General features: G+C 47.9%; 7 protein-coding genes across 7 annotated transcripts; 4 read left to right on the forward strand and 3 right to left on the reverse strand.

The window, feature by feature from the left end:
* Positions 1–6860: 6860 nt before the first annotated feature.
* LHYA1_G001317 (uncharacterized protein) lies at positions 6861–8678 on the forward strand (the record flags this gene model as incomplete). The annotated part of the gene is made up of 3 exons (XM_031146301.1): positions 6861–7090; positions 7312–7513; positions 7563–8678. 3 exons carry the CDS (start codon positions 6861–6863, stop codon positions 8676–8678), a joined length of 1548 nt encoding a protein of 515 aa, XP_031008726.1.
* A 3330-nt stretch (positions 8679–12008) lies between these two features.
* LHYA1_G001318 (putative oxidoreductase) lies at positions 12009–12896 on the reverse strand (the record flags this gene model as incomplete). Its single annotated transcript, XM_031146302.1, has 2 exons — positions 12009–12710; positions 12756–12896. 2 exons carry the CDS (start codon positions 12894–12896, stop codon positions 12009–12011), a joined length of 843 nt encoding a protein of 280 aa, XP_031008721.1.
* Positions 12897–13771: 875 nt separating this feature from the next.
* Positions 13772–14866, forward strand: LHYA1_G001319 (uncharacterized protein; the record flags this gene model as incomplete). The annotated part of the gene is made up of 3 exons (XM_031146303.1): positions 13772–13959; positions 14013–14623; positions 14691–14866. 3 exons carry the CDS (start codon positions 13772–13774, stop codon positions 14864–14866), a joined length of 975 nt encoding a protein of 324 aa, XP_031008720.1.
* Positions 14867–14962: 96 nt separating this feature from the next.
* KARS (Lysine--tRNA ligase) lies at positions 14963–17212 on the reverse strand (the record flags this gene model as incomplete). Its single annotated transcript, XM_031146304.1, has 3 exons — positions 14963–16587; positions 16635–16808; positions 16858–17212. Coding segments are annotated over 3 exons (2154 nt in total), but the record flags the coding sequence as incomplete, so codon positions are not given.
* A 399-nt stretch (positions 17213–17611) lies between these two features.
* Positions 17612–17960, forward strand: tim10 (Mitochondrial import inner membrane translocase subunit; the record flags this gene model as incomplete). The annotated part of the gene is made up of 2 exons (XM_031146305.1): positions 17612–17712; positions 17762–17960. The coding sequence occupies 2 exons, from the start codon at positions 17612–17614 to the stop codon at positions 17958–17960; spliced, it is 300 nt and encodes a 99-aa protein (XP_031008760.1).
* Positions 17961–18232: 272 nt separating this feature from the next.
* On the reverse strand, positions 18233–21007 carry STB2 (the record flags this gene model as incomplete). The annotated part of the gene is made up of 2 exons (XM_031146306.1): positions 18233–20310; positions 20383–21007. 2 exons carry the CDS (start codon positions 21005–21007, stop codon positions 18233–18235), a joined length of 2703 nt encoding a protein of 900 aa, XP_031008757.1.
* A 567-nt stretch (positions 21008–21574) lies between these two features.
* Positions 21575–22906, forward strand: LHYA1_G001323 (LisH domain-containing protein; the record flags this gene model as incomplete). Its single annotated transcript, XM_031146307.1, has 3 exons — positions 21575–21695; positions 21750–21877; positions 21926–22906. 3 exons carry the CDS (start codon positions 21575–21577, stop codon positions 22904–22906), a joined length of 1230 nt encoding a protein of 409 aa, XP_031008758.1.
* Between the last annotated feature and the right edge of the window lie 163 nt (positions 22907–23069).

Consider the following 23069-nt stretch of genomic DNA (forward strand, 5'->3'; position numbering starts at 1 on the left):
ACTATGAATACGCGACCCACCAGCCCAAATAAAAAAAACCCCCCATATTTTGCGAGGGAATAAAATAAAAACGTGCTATGCTATGTTGTGGGGTATAATACTGTTGGTAAAAAAATACAAGTGTGCTGTGCTGTGAGTGTTTAGCGAAAAAAGAAAGGGGGAATAGAAATGGAAATGTAAACAAGAATGAGTACTTTTGGGGGAATGATATGTTGCGCTGAGCGCGTGCGTGACCCTACCCAAGAAATATAGCTGAGCTACCTTAGGTAGCTGGAGTTATTTCTCGCGCATGAGGCGTTGGGTTGTGTACTGTCTGTGTTGTTTGATGAGGGCGGGAGGTTGAAGGCTGAAGGCTGAAGACAGAAGGAAGTGTAGCTGAGCAAGAGGTTGGAGGTTGGGTCTTGCTAGCTGGCCTTCCTGGTTGTGAGGACAGATGATGCAGAGGTGCTGGGTGGGGATAGGATAGCTCGGCTTGCTGGTTTTGGGGGGCTGAAGAATGTGGGGAGGGGTTATAGGGAAGTTGCGGTTGCGGTTATGATGGAGATGAGGCAGGACAGAACTCAATACCCATGCTCATGCCTCCTCTCCGGCCTCGCAATCAGCTTCCACCGCTTCTCCTCCTCCGTCATAAACTTCGGATCATTCCTCTTATCATCCACCGTCGGACTCCTATGAAAAGAGCTGAACTTCTGATTCTTCTCCCTCTCCGTAATCGGCGTCTGGACCGCCTCCTCTGGATCCCAACCCGCCATTTTCAACTCCTGGCGCTGGTCATCCATTTGCGTGGTCCGTAGGATTATGCCTCTGCTTTCAATGTCCGTGATGGCCTTGAGCAGGTCCGCATCGTTCCACTCGCCGTCGTCTACGCGGAGCCACTCGCGGATGGTGTTGCGTTTCCGCTGCTTGAAATGGTCTTTTTCCTTGTTGAGGACGATGTGGAATTTGCAGCCTAGGCAGCGGAGGGTTAGATTGGGTCGGACGTCGCCGTTGGCATCGACGATTGGCCGGACGTTGATGTAGTGGAAGAAGATTCCGAGGGGGCTGGTGTGGCAGTAGTCGCAAGGGATACGTTGGGTTGACCTGCGTAGTTAGTATCCGATAGTCTAGAGAAACCGATGGAAACTTACCATTTCCATCCCTGGGGACGGTGCACAATCTTGCCTGTGTACTTCGTCACATTCCCAAAGTGATCTGGGTTGCGGCAATCCACCAGGGCCGCAAACGTTGCCGGGTCGTATTCATGGTCTGTTGTGAATAGCGAAATCGCTTCAAGCATTTCATCTACACGCCAACATGGAGATTTCTCTAACCATTGTCGGAATGCGGTATGTGGGCTTTCGAAATCAATACCTTGCTTGCGTGCTTGCGGGATAATTCTAGTGACCATTGCCCAGATGGCAATATCAGTATCTCCACCCCAGTTATCCCACGATGCACCGTAGGTGCCAACGCAATGCTTCCCAAGGCTCTCTTTTGTGCCAAAGTGGTAGTTGGGGAAAAAGTCTAGGGAGACCTGGTCCTCTTTTCCCCGCATTCTATCGGTCCGGATGATCTCCAAGAGCCGCATGGTCTCGCCAACATGGATAAGTTGGCACTTGTAGATGCCGAGATTCTCAAGTTTCCGCATCTTGGGAATTAGTAGTGCGAGGAGCCGGGTTGATAGAAAAGGTACTCTATGGAATTGGATGTTGCGGATGTTCTCTCCAAAGTTGTAAACAGAGTGACCTGGATTGGAGTTAGTGTCTGAAGCTTCGCGTTCCGAATAGAAGCTTACATAAGGAGTGTATATTCTCTATTTGTTCAACATAAGATCCCGGGCCCTCTGGTCTACGCACTGGGGCTACGATCGTGATCAATGATACCCTAGCGTCATGGTGCGGACCTTTAGCGGTGGGTGGTTCCTCGCAGTGACCGAAGAAGTTACCATTGACATCCCAAAAGCCCTATTTAACTTAGTAGCGATTCTTCCAAAATAACATCAGAGCTCCAAGGTTATAACTCACCAAAATTTGAGCCATAGTTCTTCCTGCCTCTTGACAAGTTGCGAAGAACTGCCATGACATGCTATGGTATTGAAAGAGGTTCTTGGCAATGATTTCCAAGACTGGCCGGGCCCTGAAAAGCTCAGTAAACAGCTTACTGGTTTGGACTACCTCTTCCAGTTTGAAAGGAGCCTGAACCATGTTGTGCGGGGGTTCTTCGTTGTAATAATTATAGGCATATGGGCTCTGTAGTTCTGTCAGTCCGAGTTCCCAAACCCAGTTCGACCTGGAGAAGTACATACCACAGTGAGCAGTTTTTGAGGCACGCCCTTCCATGGCCAATCTTCCAAGTTCTTCTCAATCTCCTCCTTCAACAACTGTTCCTTACTCTTCGGAGCAGGCGCAGCAGTCCAATCATCTTTGGCCATTTCTTCGGCCCAATACGACTTCCAGTACTCCTTAGCTTGCGGGACGGGATTGGCGTGCTGTTCATCGAGATTTCTTCGGAATTTCCTGTAGCTCTTGGGATTGTATCCATAGGGATTCTCCCCGGAATGGTTCTGGGTAGAAAGCATTTCGATGGTAGGAGGTTCTGACCTAGATAAATGATATGGTTGGTTTTTGAAGATTTTGAATATCATAGAAGCATATGAAAGAAGAGGATGGCATCTGCTGGGGATGGAGTGATGGCTAGGTGGAGCCGAGAAAGAGTGGGATAAGTGATGTAGTTATATATTTTTTTTTTTGAGTGAAGTTGAGGAACGGAGGGAGAGAGCGGGATCTTACTGAGAGAAATTGCTTAAGGGTAACTATTAAAGATGAGGGAGTTGGAATGAATAACGGAAGGTTTTGAGTGAGATCCAGCAAAGCTTGCGAAACTCAACTCCGCTCCTGTTGTGCAAGTAAAAACAATCCAGAAAACTTTGTAGTTGATATCGGGTTTTTGTAGATTACTTCTGAAGATAAACAAAAGTAGCATGTGGTAGTATTTTTTGGCTTCCACTGTTGGAAATATGAGGAGTGTGAGCCTCTAGAAGAGCTAAGGATTAGCTAGTTGTACCCACTAAAACATGTAGTGCCATAGTTGGGTGATTTTGCGGAAAGAGGTCTCCGAAAAGGATGGACGAGTGGAGTTGTTGGAATGTGTCCTCCATTTTGAAAAGTGAAGCAGAAATGTAAGAAGGGATCGAACGTGGCGGTTTGAGTATTGAGTGGAGTGTGGTTTTGTGCTCGTGGAGAACAGTTGTGGGAATGAAATGCTTGAAGAGGAAATGAAGAGTGAAAAAAAGTGGAGAAGAGGTAATGAATGGACAGATTTTCTGGTGAGATGGCAAGTCCAGAAGTGTTGGTGTAATGTGTAACGCAAATTGGGAGAGGCTAAGTTGAAGTCCGAACCTCATCAGGTACATATTAGAAAGAGAGACAGTGGAGAAGACATACCTGGGAATGTCAAGCAAAAACGTCTCAAAGGTGCCAGGCTTTTCTCAAGTGCTGTGCAATGCTTGCTTGAGGTTGATAATGTTGAAGATGGTGGTTGACGAATGCGAGGATTGGACTAACCAAAAGTAGCAGTCCCATAAAAAGAGGCAAGCGTATTGGTATTTCCAATTCCCGGAAGTCGGAGATATATGTCCTTTGGTAGGAGAAGAAGATTGAGAAGGTTGTCACAAGGATTCCACAAGTCTTTACGAGGCTCTTCAAGAGCAATGCTGAGCTGAACCTATTGCTTGATGAAATTCAAAGCAAGGAAAGTGATTATCTGTATTGGCAGTGTAGGATGTCGAGTGTTAACGGTACTGAATTGAAGATGGGAGTGAGAAATATAGAAGTCTTATTCTAATCTTGTCACTGAAGGAGTGAATGAATGAATGATAAAAGTGGAGCTGAATCGAAGTGAAAGATCATTAGACCCGACATTTTGAGTGAATTTATTGCAAGTTGAAAGAACAATCAAAGCTGTCGTCTTATTATAGTAATTCTAGAGATAATAGACATATCAAACAAGTTGAGTGAGCTGAAAGACACACGATAGTACTGTAGAAGACATCAGCAAGTCACAGCAACGAATGTCAACGGGTCACAGAGGACCTAGAGTCTTGATGTTCCAGGCATTCCGAGTGAATGTAATGGCTTTTGCTGCGAAATCCAACGGTCCCAAATGTGCTTCCATACCCCCGAAATATCCGACGGCAGTCAAACAGGAGCAAGGCAGTGCAAAGGCTCTTTGGGGCGCCAAAGACTAATTCCAAAACTTTATTGAAATATGCTTTTCTTTAGCAAAAGCCCCACCGCAATACAGAGGTAGCATTGCCCATTTGGATCAAGTGCCTACTACTACGAAAAAGCGATATAAACAGCCTTGCGAGCTCGTTCTCGACCTAACAACTCTTCAGGAAGTCCAGATGTCACGTGGTATACAGTGCAAGGCAGGTTCTCACAATACTGAACAAACGCAAGAGAAAGGAGCAGCAAGTAGTGAAAGCAAACGCAAGCGTAGCAGACTACAAGTACACATATATCAAACTAAGAGGGGTACAAGTGAAGGCGGGGTCATGGCATGGCATGGCTTGGCTTGGCTTTTGACTTTCTCATCCGCCATAAGCGAAGGGACTAAAGGAGAGACAATACATTCCATCTAAACGTCGTGATCGTCCCATGATTCTGGGAGTCTGGCTTATCATTTCCGTCAATGAGAATTTCCTACCTTATCTGAGCGGCGTGCGCGGCCTGAATCATCCAAGAGGCGAGACCATCAGGTTCGTCGCCCCGTAATACAATACACTGCTCTCAATGTCAATAGAATATAGCCTGTACCGACTACATGCAGTCGTTGGCCGTTGAAAAGACATCGCACCCTGCTAAAGGTTACAGACTTTGTCTTTTTTCCAATGAGCCATGACATGTGTGCTTGCTGGGGAGTATCTGACCTCGCGATGGGTGGCAAAGCTTGGGTTACTTATGTTTCTGAATCTCCTGAAAGCTGCCCTTCTGCCCCTCTCGAGTCTCTTTCAAAGTTGCATTGCATTGCATTGCAGTCTGCAGTCTGTTTGTAACTGCCCCTTTTGAAAAAAAGATTCTCTGGGAGGTCGAGAAGTCGGATTAAGGTCTGGGCGGAGGGGTTGCGAATTATGAGGTGTTGCACGAAAAACCGACTTTTCCATACCGTTCGTACGTACATTTTCTGGGCTGCTTTGGAGATGACTGACTGGAGGTCAAATCAGGGTTGATCCCAAGAAGTACTAGAGGCTGCGCTGCACGCTAGGCCAGCGTCTGCCGAAACTTAGAGCGATAGTAGTGCGCTGCAGGGAAATTGAGCTCCAGAGGACAATTTAAAGAAGTGCCGTCTGGATTTTATGGGAATTTGTTGAATAATGTGGAATTTGACTTTGTATTTTCGAAAGGGAAAAGGGCACGAGACAGTCAAGATTCAGGCTGAGGCAGTGCTTCGGGGCAAATCAGGGGCTCTGACTCAGGGCTCTATGAAACCAAACAGCTGATGACTTACCACCGAGATAGCGATGTACAAAGTCAGCGGCGACTAGTGACCGTGATGGTGTGGGTTCATAGGCCGGGCGGGATAACATGCCATGCTATTGAAACTCTGTACGGTACTCGGTGCTACGACCCCTTGACTCTGCTGTCTGGCTCCACAACTTCTGTGTTGCATAGCAGCAGCCAACCACCGTATTATATATACAGGACTGTACTCATGGACCATCGTACACAGCGTCCAGAGTCACGAGTCGCGGAAGACGGAAGGATGTTTAAGTGACACATGGGCCAAGCTCTGGCCTTCATTCGGAGATTTTGGAGGCATCAAATTTCCTGATAGCCTTCTTTAGGTATCGGGTGTTCAGGTCCTTCAGGAGGCTGGATGATCTATCTACCTGGACCGGGCGGTGGTTGGCTAGGCAGGGTTCTAGTGACAGACGCTGGGAAAATAATACGGTATGGACTCAAAAGAGTTGGGAAGGCTTTTACTTACAAGGCCGAGTAGCTCGGTATCTTTATGATTGACTTACCTATGAGATCTTGAGAAAGCCTGTGAAAGCCTGTGAGGCGTTTCCCTGGCGTATGGCCATGTGAACATTATGCCATACAGTAGACATAGTGCGTAAGTGAAGGGGGATGGAAAAGTGGAGTTTAGCATACAATACGGAGTACACCCTTGGCTGCATTTAGTGTTTCTCCAATCAAAAGAGGCTTGCATTTCAGACCAAAGTGCTCGCATGATCATTTATGTCGATCTTGCAAGTCCAGATGGCGTGTTGCAAGTGTCGACCCTGCGTCTAAAGGGTATCTGGCAAACAATATACGAGTACTCTACTGTAGAGTACTGTACCGGTAGAGGGGAGAAGGAGACACCTCCTCAGCATTCATGCGATGCCGTAGACTAGACTAGTAGAGTCGCCGTGGGAGTTATGCAAGCTGCCCTCCATATTGATCTACTATTCTGGGTGTTCAAGGAGATCTATGATCTACTTGTACTAGACAAAACAGCTACTTCGTACCTCGTACGGTTGCCCAAATAGACTGTTGTTATTATGATGATTGTGATCATTATTATCGTTATATTCCCGTAGATGAAGTAGCCTCCCTGCTTGTTACGGAAAGGGAAGTGGTATTTAACGCTTTGACTGCCGTTGATTCGCGCCTGCCCTTCATCTCGCTTGTGGCCTGCACCCCTGCCTCCTTGCTCGCTGCCAAATAAAACTCGCCCTCTCGCTGAACCTGAACCTCTTCTCTTTTTTTCCATCCACATCGAGTTCTTTGCTTGCTCTTTCTCAACTTCATCGCCATCTTCTTCTTTTGATACCCATTCCATTTGATACCCTTTACGATACCCGTTGTTAATAATCCCCCTTCACATCTCTCAACATGTCTGAAGTCACCAAGGTCGAGGAGCCGGTCGTTGCTCCCACAACTGAAACCACCGCAACAGAAGCGCCTATTGTTGAGCCTGTCGCAGAGACCGTTGAGCCTACTACTGAGACTGAGGCTGTCACTGAGCCAGTCACTGAGCCAGCAGCGGAGGAGGCAGCTGTCAAGGAGGAAGTGAAACCTGTCGAGGAGGGAACTCTTGGCTACAAGGGACCCGGTTTACTCAAGTAAGTCTTAACACACATTTGTTCGCGAAAGTCTGGGTTGTCGAAATTATTCAGTCGCCAGTCAACAGCATGAACTTTGTTCTAAAGCACAATGTTTCTGTCTACAAACGAAGCTTTGTTTACATGACAACACTTTCGCGATAGCGGCAAAACTTGTTGCGCATAATATTATTTCGCATTGAATTTTCAAAGATCGGCAACTGACCACAAATTCTTTCCAGGGGTCTTATTTTCCAAAAGAAGTTCTTCTGGTTCGGCTCCGAGCCTGTTGAGACCAAGAGCCTTTCCAGCTACCTGCGCGGAGAGAAGGAGGCTGCGGCTGCAAACCACAATGCTGCCTGGGCCTCGCACACCGGAAAGGGTCTCTTGTTCTTCAGCAAGAAGGTCACCGACAAGGCAGCCCCTGCTGGTCTTTTCAACTTGGTAAGTGTAATGATCTATACCTTATATACATCTGCTAACATGTTCGCAGTCCGATGTCACCGATCTCACCGAGGAGGGAACCACCGACTTTCACTTCACATCCGGTGGCCACAAGCACACTTTCCAGGCTGCCACTCTCGCTGAGAGAGACAACTGGGTTTCCGTGTTGAAGACAAAGATTGAGGAGGCCAAGGCCTTGGGCGAGACTGTCAAGGACAGCGAGGAGTACAAGAAGAGCCACAGCGCTTTGACCAAGCCAGTTGTCGCTGCCACAACTCCCAAGAAGGAGGCCAAGGAAGAAAAGGCTGAAGCCAAGGAGGAGAAGAAGGAAGAGAAAAAGGAGATAAAGGAAGAGAAGAAAGAGGAGAAGAAAGAAGAGAAGTCCCGCAAGAGCCGTAGCGCATCCCGCAAGCGTACATCCATCTTCGGTGGCATCAACTTTGGTGGCAAGAAGGAAGACAAGGTTGAGGAGACCACGGAGACGCCAATTGTTGCCGCTGCCACTGAGGAGCCAGCTGTTGCTGAGGCTACCCCTGAGGTCGTTGAGCCTGCCGCAGAGCCAACTGAGCCTGTCGCTGCCACCGAGGAGACTGTCCCAGCCACTGAGGCCGTCAAGCCAGCCCCAAGCAAGCGTAACAGCATCTTCGGACAACTCCAATCTCGTTTCTCTTCCAAGGGAGAGAAGAAGGAGGCTGAGGCCCCAGCTGTTCCAGCCAAGGATGCTGAGGCAACCGAGCCAGTGAGCGAGACTGCCCCAGTCATCCCCGCTGTCGAGTCCACTGAGCCACTCGCCACCTCCGTCGAGAGCCCAGCTACTGTCCCAACCGAGACAACCACTCTCCCCACCAACGGCGAGACCAAGACTGAGGTCCCAACCACCAAGAGCGACAAGCGCAAGAGCTCTCTACCATGGATGACCAAGAAGGAGAAGCCAACCAGTGATGAGGAGGGCGAGAAGCCCAAGTCCCCCTTCGCCAAGTTGAGGGCTACCGTCAAGGGCAAGTCTTCCCCCAAGACTGAGAAGGTTGAGAAGACCCCCGAGACAAAGGCTGAGGAGCCTGAGACCACCCCAGAGGTCGCCGAGCCAGCGACTGAGGAGCCCGTTGTCAGTGAGCCAGTCTCAGCTGCCCCTGTCTCCACCACTCAGGTGACTGCATCCGCCTAGATTCGTCACCAAGTACGGATCGCTCATGTCACTGATGGAACGAGTTCATTATCGTCGGAAAACGGATCTCCTTGAAATACCCAGATTGATTGATCGATATTGATACCACTCATTTTTGCATTATTGTTTGTTTTGTCTTCGGTCTACGCGGGTGCATTTCGCTGCCTATTGATACCCCTATACCCAGACTACGTCTTTTCGCAATCTGCCATTAGGGCAACACCGTAATAGTTAATAAAAAATTTCTTCTGTCTGCGAAGATTGTCTTGATTGTGTCCAATTGTGATTGACTGACCTTGCCTTACAATATATTTGATAAAGATTGGACCGTGTCTGCCTCTTGGGACAGCATAACCCTATGTAGCAAGTGCATCGTGCCCTTTCTTCCACAACTACTCTCTCGACCCTTATAATCCCCGCACCCTATCAAATATCTTCTTCACATCGCTACTCGCCATTAACCGCATTATTTTACTTACTCTTATCTATATCACATACCACCTACCTCGACTCCCCACGCTATCCATCCAGCATCATCATACAGCACATGTATGTCACAGCGCGCTGCTTAAGGCTATGGGATTTGAAGTGCGGAAAGACAAGTACGTCTTTGTCCAATTCCTGCGCACTGTATGCCGGCGGATGTGATTGCCGGAGAGAAGTTCGCGAATTCCACGCCTGGAACGGGTGGAGTTGAGTATCCCTTGCGAGGAGAAATGTCAGTTGGCATACGTATTTACAAGACCTGAGCGTGGTTGGAGGCTTACATTTGCCTTGGTATGTATGCTCTTTCGACTGCGTCGGCGGTCACGTATGAAGTTACTCCTAGATCGGCGTAGTAGTCGTGATGGTAGTTGATCACTTGGGTTTGAGGCTGGGCGGCTAGATAGACGGTGGGTATGAGTAGGACTGTTGGGGACGTGAGTGAGCATTCTTTCAGATGCCTCACAGCAGGATATAAGTATTTATCAGGAGGCACACGTACCGGGGCTGAATGCCCTCCTACTGGGAGGTTAAGAGGGTGGCTCAGATGCTGATAGGTCATGTCGGCGCGACCCAGGAGCCTCTTTAAGCATGGTCAGTCTCATGCTGGATCATCATGTCTTTCAAGATGGTGTTGGTAAAGGGCTTAGACTAACCAAGTTCTCAGACATCCTTCGACGTCCCCCAACCCTCACAGCGACAACTCCGTCATTATTCTGGTCTAAGTTGCCCTGTGTGAGCGGGTGTGGAACATTCTCGGTGGCTGGCATGGTTGTCGCTGACAAAGATAATTGGAATATGTGGTTGTGGGTATTTGAGGGTTCTAGAATAGAAACTGTGAGATTTGAAGAAGATAGGGAGAATTGGTGCATTCTATCGTCAAAGGCCGATTTCGGCGCAGTTGGCAAAACCTACCGGTATCTTGTTCCGAAGAGACTTCATTCGGGCGGTGTTTCAAGGTGTTGTGATTCTCCACTCTCCCCAGAGCTTGATCTTAACAAGACAGCTCCTAGATTACCGACGGCGCTTCCCCTTATCGTCACGGTCCCTCCAACCAAATCGACGTTTTGCCTCTCGACCAGTGTCTCCGTTGCAAATACCCAGCGTACTCTCATCATCGCTTTCTGTCTCCGCAGCCCTCTTTTCCTTCTTCCTTTCCATGCGCTTCGCCTTAATCTGTTCCACAGCCTCTACCACAGACATACTCTCCTCGACCTTCCACAACCCTTTCTCTCTCAAAACCACTACCTGCGAAGAAGCTACTGAACACCCCGTCACCGGTTTAACATCCATATCAACAGGCTTCACTCGCTGTGCTGAGTCGGCCGGAAACGGAGAAGGCAATCGTGGAGTGGCCGTTGGATGGAAACCAGGGTTGCGAGCTACATCCTCCGCGCCGCTCTCCTGCAACATCGCATGACCCATCTTATGTGCTCGAGCTTGCTGTTTCGCAGTCATCAGTGGAGGCAGCTCGGTGGCGCTGGGTAATCATGAGCTTACCATCGTCTCGGGGACCTTGACGCGCGGGTGCTTTGCCAGCAATACGTCTTGCGCGAACTTGACGATCTTGCCGTACTGCGCAATCTCTGATAGTTCGGCAGCTGTCAGCTTCCTTTGTTCATTTGATGCCATGTTGTTGTTTATTGAATGCCGACCAGGTGTATTGTAAGCTGAGAGAATGGCCGTTGATTGTTTGGGATCTTGAGGTTGAAGTTGCCGGGTTGGGAGTTAAGCGATACCCCTTTTCGTCGGAAGTCGAAGCGAACCCTTTGAAGTGGCAGCAAAAAACCCTGATAGCCAGCGAAGGTTGTGTGCATGATATGAAGTAAGTACGGGGCAATCTTAAGACATTCCATACTTAGTCCATGGAAATCAGAACCGGGATTTAGTAGACTCAATACGTATATAATCCGCGCTCGTACAAAACTCTCATCCTCAACGCCCTCTCAAAGAGTCATTTCAACATCGCCATCGTTTTGATACACCACTTCCATGGACTTGGACTTGGACTTGGCATTGCTCTTACTCAAAGGCTTAAATTCTGCCGAAAGAGCCTTATTTTCCGCGTTTAAACCCCTCAGCTTATCGGTGTTCACTTTCGTCTTTTTACACAATGCATCGCACACATTTCCACCCTTTGCTTTCTGCCTGCGTCAGGAGACCTACTCGTCATCGTCCTGCTTGTTATTCTGGTTGGTGACTCAGCAACCCCCTATTCAACACTTTGCATTCTGTTTCGTCGCTCAAGTCGGACAACCTTTACACGGACACCAACACAATTTCATCTAATTAAGCATGGACGAATGCCCAACATCACCAACCGAGATCGCTCGTCTCATACTCGTCGAAGCCGTGAGAGCGTGTGGGGTAAAGCGCGCTGCCCGGTGGCGGGTTTTCAGCCAGTCATGAAACCGTAAGGTTGCGGAAGCTATATTCAAAGCGGACATCCCCGGTGACCTCAGACAGGTTCAAACCTGGCAGCACCTTGCTGGAATCTGTAAAGCGAGAGAATGAACTAGTGCTGCGAGAATTGGTGGAGTAAGCGAGGTCAATGGATGATAGTTTTAAGAGGACAGGCGCTAGATCTTGCTGAAAATGAGGGGTTGGTTTCAATGTGTAAGGTCATCAGAGAAAACTACTATGTATTGTCAAACGAGTAACAGCACCATACTAATAGAATATTTTCTAGGTGTGATAGGCATACCACTTGAAATCATTCGAGGACCCAAATGAGGTTCTTTAAAAGCCTTTCGCCTACACACATTTGCAACTCACTTGAGAACGGGGATGCAGGATATGATCTTCTATTCTATCTATAATTACTGCTTAGACCCCATCTGCGTAATCTCATCCTTCATACCCATCAACATCTGTGCTATTTGAAATATTCTCATACTTCTTATAATTCTCGCTATAGGTCTTGATCTTGTTCATAATACCCGTGTATGCATCCGAACCGATAACGACTCTCAACGGCGGGTCCTTCATGATAGCCAGCTCGTACATAGCCTTGGCTCCCTTGGGTGGGTCACCAGCCTGAGTACCATTCCTCTTGGCCATCAGTTCTTTCGCATCCAAATGGTTGTAGGCGGGATGCTTCTTCTCGGGGAAAGTCATCGATCGTCCAGCCCAATCAGTTCGGAATCCACCTGGTTCGATGCAGGTAAACTTGATACCCCATTCGGGCTTGACTTCTTGACTGATAGCTTCGGTGAACCCTTCGACTGCCCATTTGCTGGCACAGTAGATGCTGAAAAGTGGGGAACCCCTTTGGCCACCGATCGAAGTTACTTGTTGGATGAGACCTCCAGATGGTTTCTGTTCACGCATCGTTTCCATCGCTTTTCGAGTGACATCGATCAGGCCAAAGAAGTTGACTTCCATTTGAGTCCGGATCTGGTCGTCGGCAAGCTCTTCGAATGGTCCTGAAAGACCATATCCGGCATTGTTGACCACTACGTCCACCCGCTTGAATTTATCGATAACAGCCTTAAATGCGGCATCGATGTCGGACTTTTTTGTGACATCAAGCTTGACAGCGAGGAAGTTCTGATATTATTAGTAGGAGTTGAAAGACCGGGTTGGCTTTCATACCTTGTCGGTAGTGTTCTTGAAGCTTAGCAGTTCAGGCTTGCGAGCGGTAGCAACAACAATATCTCCCTTATCGATGACTTCTTGTACGAGGTGGTTACCAAAACCCGTGGAAGTTCCAGTGATGAAGAAAACGCGAGGCATGATAGCTGATGTTGTAAAGATTAGAGAGAGAGAGAGGGCTGGGCGGAAGATATGAGTTTTTATTGAAGGATAGAACAGAAAATGGGAAAGAAACGCATTAATATACTTTCCCAGCTCCTAACAACGTCAGAGGCCCCATTATTGAACTTATTTTTCGAGCGGACTCGGAGTTAAATCTCGAAGATACCCATGTTATTCTGGCCCAGAAAGTTTGGAATGTATGGGCCAATAGGTGGTGGAGGAGTAGCAAAGAATGGTGACGTTGGACTGTAGTCGGTTTTAAGATCTTAACGCCGAGACTTAAACCTTAGGTCAACCGCTCACTAAACAGAACATCAACTATTAATATCCTCAATTTTCACGGCCATGACTCATTGAAGTTGCCATCCCTGAATACCGACAATAAGGATTAGATGAGGTCTTACAGCCTGCAAACTGGCTTCATCGTATGATTATTGGGCAGCCCATTTCAAGACAGAAGTTGATTATGAGCTGTTCATTTCGTTCTTTCATCTAAACTTTCATGTTGGAAGTGCCGAGTTTATATACTCTACTACCTCGAGTTCCCGGAACTAACTATCTACCGGCTCTACTATTTATTCTTAAAATGGGTGCTGGATGCCCTTTTCCTATTGGGATCAAAACTGCAAGTGCCATCAGCCGGTGGTGATTTTCTGACTTAGTACCACCCCACCCCGCGTTGCGGGTGCGGGGTTGGCCGCCCGCTTCAACGGGATCATCTCTTGTACGAAAGGGGGTGGAGTATGTGGGAATCACTACAGTTGCTGTCCTTTTCAATTAAGCTATCTTTCAATACTTCACATTTTCTTTTCCTGAATCATAATCCTGTATTTCGGTTCTTTCAATTGCCCAAAATGCGCGCTCAAGACCTCCCCAACTTCAAAGACATGCCTGCCGTCAAGGGAATGCCCCACGGCACGGCTTGGGGATTGTGGGACAAGAATGGCGAACGAGACAATTGCGGATCTCTCAATCTGCTCACGCCAGAAAACACAATCGAAGCCCAGAAAGAAATCAAGACTGGCAAGAGCGTAGCTCTCAAGTATGCAAACCCCACGTTCTTCCTCTACCCGTTCCTGAACTGAAATCCCACAGCTGGAATCTAGAACAGGTCCACCAGCCTGGCTTCCAGCGCGAAACCCCAAAACACACCTTCAAAGACCTAAAACCCCTCGGCTTCGTCGGCTTCGACGACCTCATCCATATCAACACCCAGAGCGGTTCCCAATGGGACGGTCTCCGGCACTGGGGCCATCAGGACACCGGTCTCTACTACAACGGTCTCCAGCACGACGAGATCCCTCTACCCGAGAACGCGGAGAAGAACGGCATTCACCACTTCACGCGCCGCGGAGGCATAGTCGGGCGCGGCGTGCTGATCGACTATGTAGAATACGCAGCACGACACAACATTTCCTACTCGGCGACGACGCGCCACGAAATCAGCGTCGGAGATTTGGAGACCGCTGCGAGAGAGCAGGGTGTGGAGTTCAAGCCGGCGGATATCTTGATTGTGAGGAGCGGATGGGTCAAGTGGTACGAGCAGGCAGATGCGCAGGTCAGGGTCAAGGGAGCTAGAGATGGACATGAACATGTTGGGGTAGCGGGGAATGAGGAGACGGTGGAGTGGTTGTGGAACCATCATTTTGCTGCGGTGGCTGGGGATGCGATTGCGTTTGAAGCGTGGCCGCCTAAGGCGCCTTATAGTGAGTTTATTTTATTTGGCCCTCTGCTAATTATCTTGTGGTGTAATGGAAGGCTGACGATTGACAGGACTCCATGATCACTTGCTTGCGATGTGGGGAACTCCAATTGGCGAGCTGTGGAACTTGGAGAAGCTGGCTGAGGTTTGCAAGAAGGAGAATAAGTATAGCTTCTTCCTGACAAGTGCGCCTTTGAATGTTCATGGTGGGATTGCAAGTCCACCGAATGCGTTGGCCATTTTGTAGGTGGGAGAGATTAAATTTGTACAGTAATGTTACATAGCCGTTCTTCTATCATATACATATTTACACCTCCGTTCATATCATACAACGTTATATATTCTACATCGTACTGGACGTCTTCGCAAGAGGCGGAGTTTCGTCCGCTTTATCTGCTAACTCGGCTTCAGAAGCACTTTCTTTCGTTGATGCCGAGGACTCAGTTTGAGGAGCTGTTTTTACAGAGGTAGCCATGTCATCCTTCTTCACAGGCTTGACTGCCTCAGAAGCAGCCTTCTTCTTCTTCTTATTCACAGGCGTGGCAGCATCAGAAGCAGCCTTCTTCTTCTTCTTCTTCACAAGCGTGGTAGCCTCAGAAGAAGCTGCCTTTTGCACAGGCGTAACACCCTCAGAAGCGACCGCCGTCTTCACAGACGTGGGAGCCTCAGAAGCAGCCGCCTTCTTCTTTTTCTTCTTCTTCGCCGACTTGCTCTCAGGAACATCTTTCGGGCCAGACGCCAGATCCTCTAGCTTCTGCATGACGCCAGAGGCTCTCGGTGCAGGGTTTCCGAGATTGACCACATTCTTCAAACTTCCAAAGGCCAAGACATCACTGATTCTCTTTGAGCCCGAGAACAGCATGACCATTCGGTCAATCCCACACCCCCAGCCTCCTGTGGGAGGTAGGCCCCACTCTAAAGCTTCGAGATAGCTCTCATCGATGAAAGCCTTGTTCTCGTCATCCTTGAACTTTGCTTGCTGCATAAACTTTACCCTTTGCTCGAAAGGCGAGTTCTCCTCTTCATACATATTCGCCATTTCCCGTTTCTGGATAAAAAGTTCGGCACGAGCTGACACGAGTTGTTTGGTAGCAGGGTCAATGAAGGATTTTGCGAGAGGTGCCATGCATGCTGGGGGGTAGATGATATATGTAGGAGCCTCGCAATCAGGCTCAATGTAGATAGAAGCCAGCTTGTCTAGGATGCGAGGGAGTGTGAGGGCCTCGGGGAGTTTTATGGAGTGCTTCTTGCAAAGAGCTAGCAGTTTTTCCGTAGCTTGATCATCAGCCAGATCTGGGAGTTTTTCTCCTAGCGCTTTCTCGATGGCGGGAATGAATTGGATACGTTTGTATGGTGTTGCACTGAGGCTTGCATTTGGTTCAGGGAGAGATGTCAAGGGATGTTTGCGTTGTACTGAAACGAGCGACGCAATGCCAGAAACCATCTTCTCGGTCATAGACATTAGGTCATTCAAATCGGCAAATGACTTGTAAAATTCGCATGTAGTGAACTCTGGATTATGGGTGGCGTCAAGACCCTCATTTCGAAATGCTGGTCCAATCTCAAAAACTCGATCCATGCCTCCAATAACAAGTCTCTTGAGCCATATCTCAGGAGCGACTCGGAGAGCTAATTGCTTGTCTGAGAACTCTGTGGCGACAGTTGTAAAAGGCCTTGCAATGGCACCGCCGGCCGAATCAGATATTATTGGCGTTTGAACCTCAAGGAACTGGTCATCTAATAGAAAGTTTCTGATGTATTGTATAATGTGAGACCGAATTCGTATGGTATCAGAAGTCTTAGGATTGACAAGCATATCCACATGTCGATTGCGTATTCGAGCCTCCCGATCTTCGAGTTTTCGTGGTATAAGAGAAATTGAGGGAGCTAAGACTTGAGGAAGTTCTATACAGTACATGGATAATTCTCCTTTTGACTGTTGAGTTACGTGAGGGTGGCCATACATGGCTGGGAGATATTAGCGAAAGACAAAGGCGAAGATTTCAAGTACTAACATATGAAATCTCCCCTTTGAAGCGTATGCCAGAACTCCTTAAATGCCCTTTTCGTTATCCCACTGAAAGCATCAAGGTCACCTTGATTGCAGATACCTTGAACCATATACCCATCTTGATATATGTCCAAGAATATCAGCTTGCCACCAGCGATTCGAAAGGACATTAACCTCCCTGTGCACAATTAGCACAGTACAAGACACAATTTCAAGCCAATCCATACCTCGTATTAACACGGTCTCGTCACTCAGTTTAGCTCCAGCCTGCAGACGTTTATACTTTTCATTATACTCCGTCAGGGTCAAACCGTTCACATCATTCTGAATTCTCGGCCACTTCAGCGCATTCGCACTCTCAAGTTTCGTAATCCGGTCATTTGTATTCCGTTTTAGAGCTTCACCCCCCCCCTTCGAGACATCATGACCGTAGGAATCGATCTTTTGATAGGCCTTCTTCCCCAAACATCTTGTACTGCTGAAAAACCTTAGATAGGCATGTTTTTGCGATACGGCAAGGTCTTTGCAGAGGTATGGCCGTAGAAAACGGAGGCCTGGAGAGATGGTCATTCTGTCATGGCTCTGTCAGTAAAAATTGATATGCAAGTCTTCAGAGACAAGAAAGGTAGATTGAGGGAATTATCAGACAACGGTCGATGTGAGATCAATCACCGGTAAAGGTGTCAGTCGCAACGGTTCTAATGTTATTTGGAAATCATCATAGAATCCCAGGATTTGGATTGGACATGTAAAAATGAAGAGACTTACTACATAAAGTGGCGCGTGGAAGATTTCTGGCAGGTTCAGGTTCAAAAGAAAGTCGAGCAATCAAAAAGATTCGAAATACTGGACCACGCTAGCGGCCGCATGTACGGAACCGCATGCTATACAGCTCCAAGATTTTGAACCAGAACCCGAGTCAACATCATCAACCAAATAACCCTTCAGCCCTCACTCCCAATACCAATCTAAACCACAATCATGTCCGGAATGTTTGGCTTCGGGCGTCCTCAGCCCTCATCATCAGAGAAGATTGCAGCAGCAGAGCAGGAAATGGACCTCATCACAGACATGTTCAACAAGTACGTCTCCCTTTATTTCGAATCCAAATTTGAAGCTTACACATACTAGACTCCAACAAGCCTGCATGAAGAAATGCATACCGAAAACATACCTCGAGGGCGAGATCAACAAGGGCGAGGGTGTGTGCATCGACCGGTGTGCGGCCAAGTTTTTCGATGTGCAGCTGAAGGTTTCCGAGTTATTGCAAGCAGAGGCTGCGGCGAAGGGCGGTGCTCAAGGGGGTGGATTTGGTATTGGGGGAATGTAGGACATTGAAAGATATCGGAGGAGGCTTTTCAGACATATGTATTACTTGATGGGGATGGATTGATGATATGAGAGTACTATGATGGTTTCACAACGACGAGATGCTGCCAAAAAGGTAGTTGTACTATTAGAACATAGGCAGAACAAAAGGCGTTGATCCACTCCATTCAAAGTTCAAACCACTTGCTATGCTACACGTAAATGCTTTAAGGGTATCTCGCAACTCCCGCTAATATTTGTACTCCAAAGCGCCTCCTTTAAGTATCCTTTTGATTATTGCCGACGAGGTGCTATAATGTTCGGCCCCGTTCCAATTCCAGTAATTGTTCTGACGATATAATGAGGCCAGCTTTCACTCGCAAGAGTTGATTCCAATTCTCCAGCGCGGTACTCCAAATTATCCACTTGCCGCTCAAATTGGGCAACTCCATCCTCCACATCTTGTACTTTCGATACAAGTGCATTAATTTCGTATTCAAGCTTGGCCCCTAGAACTTCAATATCCTTTACGGCTTCCGTGACGTGAGATCGTTCATCACCAAGAATGTCCTGACAATTCTGCTTCACGGTTTTGTACGACATGCTCAGTTTGTAGTACAACGTTTGAAAGTCTTCTCCATCCTGGGCAGCTTGTGTATCAAGCGCCTCGACAGCTTCAACCTTTGTCTCCACCCAAGGAGCTATTGCATTCTGTAAATGTGTGATCTGTTCAAATAGGCGCTTGAAGTCCTCAGCGATATACTTGTATTTTTGCAACGCAACCCAATTGTCAGACTCATCGACATCATCGTCGACAGTACCAACCGGTTCCCAAGTCAATACAGCATCTTCAGCTTCGCTGAAGGACATTTGACGAGGCCACCATTCTTCATTGCGCGTTGCAGAAGTTGAACCAGATATGCTATGCCGCCGATGAAGAAGTATCTCAGAGCTATGAGGATCCCGTTCAAGCTCCAGCAAATGACCTTCAAGATCGCCATCTCCACATGTTGATCCCGCAACCGAAGGCTCATTGGCGACATACTCTTTGCGAATCTCTTTCGCTTGTTCGGCCCATTTGGCATTTATCTGAGCTGCTTTCAAAACTTCTTCTGAAACAGGTCCATCGGTAGGAAGGGTTGACTTTGAGTCGCTTGACGGAGATGCCGGCTCTTGAGAGCCAGCTGATATTGCGGCACCAGTAGTAGGATCTGTTTGCTTGGGGGCGCCATTTTCATAGTCCGTTGGGGTATTCTTCCACGTGAATGCTTTGCCCATCATCTGTGGGCTGGTTGGAGGACCAGACGATTGTGCAAGTATGGTAGAGCTTGTAGGACCGAAGTAACCACTCTCATCTTTCGAATGCTTACTCACATGGCCTCGGAGCCCAACTGCATCTTTGATCCGACCAAAACCAGACCTTGCATCACTCATCTTTTCCGTAACACCTTTGAAGATTGCCCTCCTCAGTTGAGGGTCTCGTTCACCTGGGCTTTCCAGCATGCTTGTTGCTGAACCTGGAGGTCGGCTTGAATAGACTGCGTTGGGGCTATCAATCTCCTTTTTGCGTACCTCTGACTCATCCTCTGGTGGTACTGACTCAGATCTGCTGTGAGACCATTTGTAACCTCCTTGGTCGTCTTTTGTAAAACTCGTAGGTCCCTCCGTATCAGACTTTCCAAACTTCTCGGAAGTGCCCATTCTCCTAGGTTTACCGTACCACAGCCACTTGGCTCTTTCGCCGTGAATCAAAGTCACAAATCGATCGAGATCTAGAGTTTCGATGTCGCCGATACCAGCTTTATCCCGACCAACCATGCCCATTACCATTTCTCCTCCCTTTCCACTGAGTTCAGCTACTGTGGACTTGACAGCTTTCGGTACAGCCCAGCCTTCACCAGCAGCAGCTTTGGCAGTAACTCGATGTAAGCGATCAAGTGTATACCTGTCCAGCCTTCTGGTTCGTTCCATTTTCTGAGATTTTTGAAAGTACGCGATACCACGCTTGAGACTCACCACGTCAAAAGCATCTTTCGCTACCGGTGCTCCATAATAGTTGAGTCGATTTCGGGCTCCAATTAGCATACCCAGAAGGGCAGAAACTGTTGTTGGACCAAGGATGCCATCTGTCGGCTCGACATTGTAATATTCAGAGCCGATTTCCGTCCACCAGTCATTCACAGCTCTTTCTGTAACGTCACAAAGACAACCATCTGCGTACTCTTGTGACAACTTCCCAAAAATCATCAAGGCGACTTGACAAAGCTTGACCAACTCGATTACGGCTCCGTAGAGTGGTATTCGATCGCTTGTTTTATATAGCTGGAAGAATTTGGCTTGTGTAGCTCCTGCTGGGGTTGACAAGCTCATTCCTGTGAAAATAGTAAGAAAGTGCTTATATGGTGTAAATCGGAAAGGAATGTCACTCATTCCGGACTACTTACCAGATCTCCCAGAACATCCAAGTCTTTTGAGGTTCTCATTGACAATAAAGTCTTCTCTATGCTTCCTCACATCCCCGTCTGGTACTGGTATAACTGTCAGGGAAGAGGGAAAGCTGCTGAGGTTTGTAACCATCAACAATCCCAAGGGCGTCTCCTTTGGTCTAGCATGGAATTGAGAAACGGCCTTGAAGTATACACGTAATCGAGGGGACCATGATTCCTCATCTGCCGGAACTCCTAGTACCGCTACTAGAACAGAATGGTTTGGGTCTCCTGTGTAAGTTGTGATGACGAACGTGGGATGGACCCTCGAACACGACCATTGTTCTACTATGTACAGTTCATAGCCTTGTAATTTACCCCTCCGCTCAATCACAACCGTGGAAGAATCTTCCTCGAGGTATCTGAATGCTACTGGGTCTGCAAAGACACAATGGCGGCGTTTGGAGGTATGTGGTGTCTCATGTGAGGGGGAGGGTTCTGTCGCCATGGCTGGAGTAACTGATTTGCCATTGCTGTTGCCTTTTATTATAGCTTTCTGTGATGAGAGAGTCCGCGACAGAGTAATTTGGTCCTCATGGTGCATTTGAGGGTCATACGCAAGTGGGGGAGGCATTGCTTTCATGAATCTTGAGAAGGGATGCTGTTCGATGTGTCGAGGGGTTTTAGTGACGTCGGTCTATTGTCGAGAGGCATCTTTGTCCACAATGTATTAGAACCGATGGTAAACGGCCATACGATGTGTGTATTTCAATATTGAAGGAGAAGGATGAAAGATATTTGTTGCAGTAGAACAAGAGGTGTTGATTCCTGACGGTAAGTGACGCATGTGATTTAGTACTGCATGATCAAGGTACTGCGCATTGCAGTTCAGGCGGGCCGGGATGCCATGTCTCACTGAAAGAGGTTTCTGATTGGGCAGGTAATCACTATAAATGCGCCATTCCGCGGTTTGCTTCACCGACCTACTCCGTAACCAGCTGTTCAAGCAACCGACCCACCCACTGCGTCGAGCACGCGAACATCATTACTCGTAACTTTCAACACCAAGATTCTGCAAATCAACACACACCATGGACCATACCATCCACTGAATACTGGGGACGATTCTGCAGACACTACAAGTTCAAGCAGATAGAAAATCTACCCATACCCATACCTTACCTCAACCACCATCGAAAGCGGGGCAGCTATGGACAGCCTTTTGATAGAACTAGCAAAGCTACGGCGGGATGCCAACCTTACAGAAAGTATCCAGGACGTCGATAAGATACTTGAGCAGCTGGAGGCTGCGCGAGAGTCAATAGTGCAGGGTGGGTGTTCATGCAGAGCTCTTCATAATGTGTATATTTACTAATATTTCGCAGATCCAAATTCAGCATCTTTCACTCTTGCAAAACTACAAAATCCTCTAAAACATGGCTTCGATAAAGTCAACGAAGATCTCAAGAGGGTACACAAGGGCCAAAGTGCATACGGCAGGGCGCTGGACAAAGTACGCAAGAGCAGCACCTTCTTCAGACTATATACTGATGATAGCTAGAACCTCCCTCACAAGGAACTCCCTTTTGATATTGACGGCCTCGCCTCTCGTCCTGCCCTCATAAATCGAGCCATATCTATGCACCTCCTTCGAGAAGGCCAGTTTCAGGTGGCGTCAACATTCCTAGACGAAGCACAAGAAAATCCGCCACAACCGTCACCTATGCCAGGCACACCAAATTTCTCAGAAATGGACGAAACAGAAGTTCCGTCTCTCAAATCTCAGGAGCTGCAAGACAAGTTTTCGAACATGTATGCGATCCTGAACGAACTTAAAGCACAGAATCTACATCCAGCAATAGAATGGGCACGAGCGAATAGCCACGAATTAGAGAAGCGGGGTAGTAATCTAGAATTCGAACTCAGCAAGCTACAATTCGTGTGGTTATTCCTAGGTCCGTCAGTGAACGGCCTTCCAAACGACTTGAACAATGGGTTATCGGGAGCTTTGGTCTACGCTCAACAACACTTTCAAAGATTCCAAGCCCGGTTTCTGAAAGACATTCAACAGTTAGCTACAGCTATGGCCTACAGCAGTAACCTGAAGGATTCTCCTTATTACAGAACCTTCGATATCGAAACAGCATGGGACGACGTTTCCACCTCCTTTACTCGAGAGTTCTGCTCCCTTCTTGGCCTATCCGCCGAGTCACCTCTCTACCTCGCCGCAACAGCAGGAGCCATTGCTCTCCCTACTCTACTCAAACTTTACGCCATCGTCAAGGAAAAGAGGACAGAATGGACTACACGATCCGAGCTACCTGTTGAAATAGCTCTACCCAAAAGCATGATCTTCCACGCCATCTTCGTCTGCCCAGTCAGCAAAGAGCAGACCACGGATCAGAATCCTCCCATGATAATGCCATGCGGGCATGTGGTAGCAAAGGAGAGTCTACAAAGGCTGAGTAAGGGAGGGAAATTCAAATGCCCTTATTGTCCGGGAGAGAGTATTCTGAGTCAAGCGAGGGAGATCATCTTGTAGTATCTAGAGTACAGTGGGACTTGAACTGTGGATAGAAGGCCCAGGTACATAAGGAGTTGATGGCATTCATGACGGAGTTCAGGACACAGACAACGGACAGGACGGACGGGTTTTGGTTATACTACAGACTGCATAGCTTTGGCAGCATTCGGCGTTCATTTTG

Source organism: Lachnellula hyalina (assembly GCF_007821495.1).
Source record: "Lachnellula hyalina strain CBS 185.66 chromosome Unknown contig00012, whole genome shotgun sequence".
Classification (NCBI taxonomy): domain Eukaryota; kingdom Fungi; phylum Ascomycota; class Leotiomycetes; order Helotiales; family Lachnaceae; genus Lachnellula; species Lachnellula hyalina.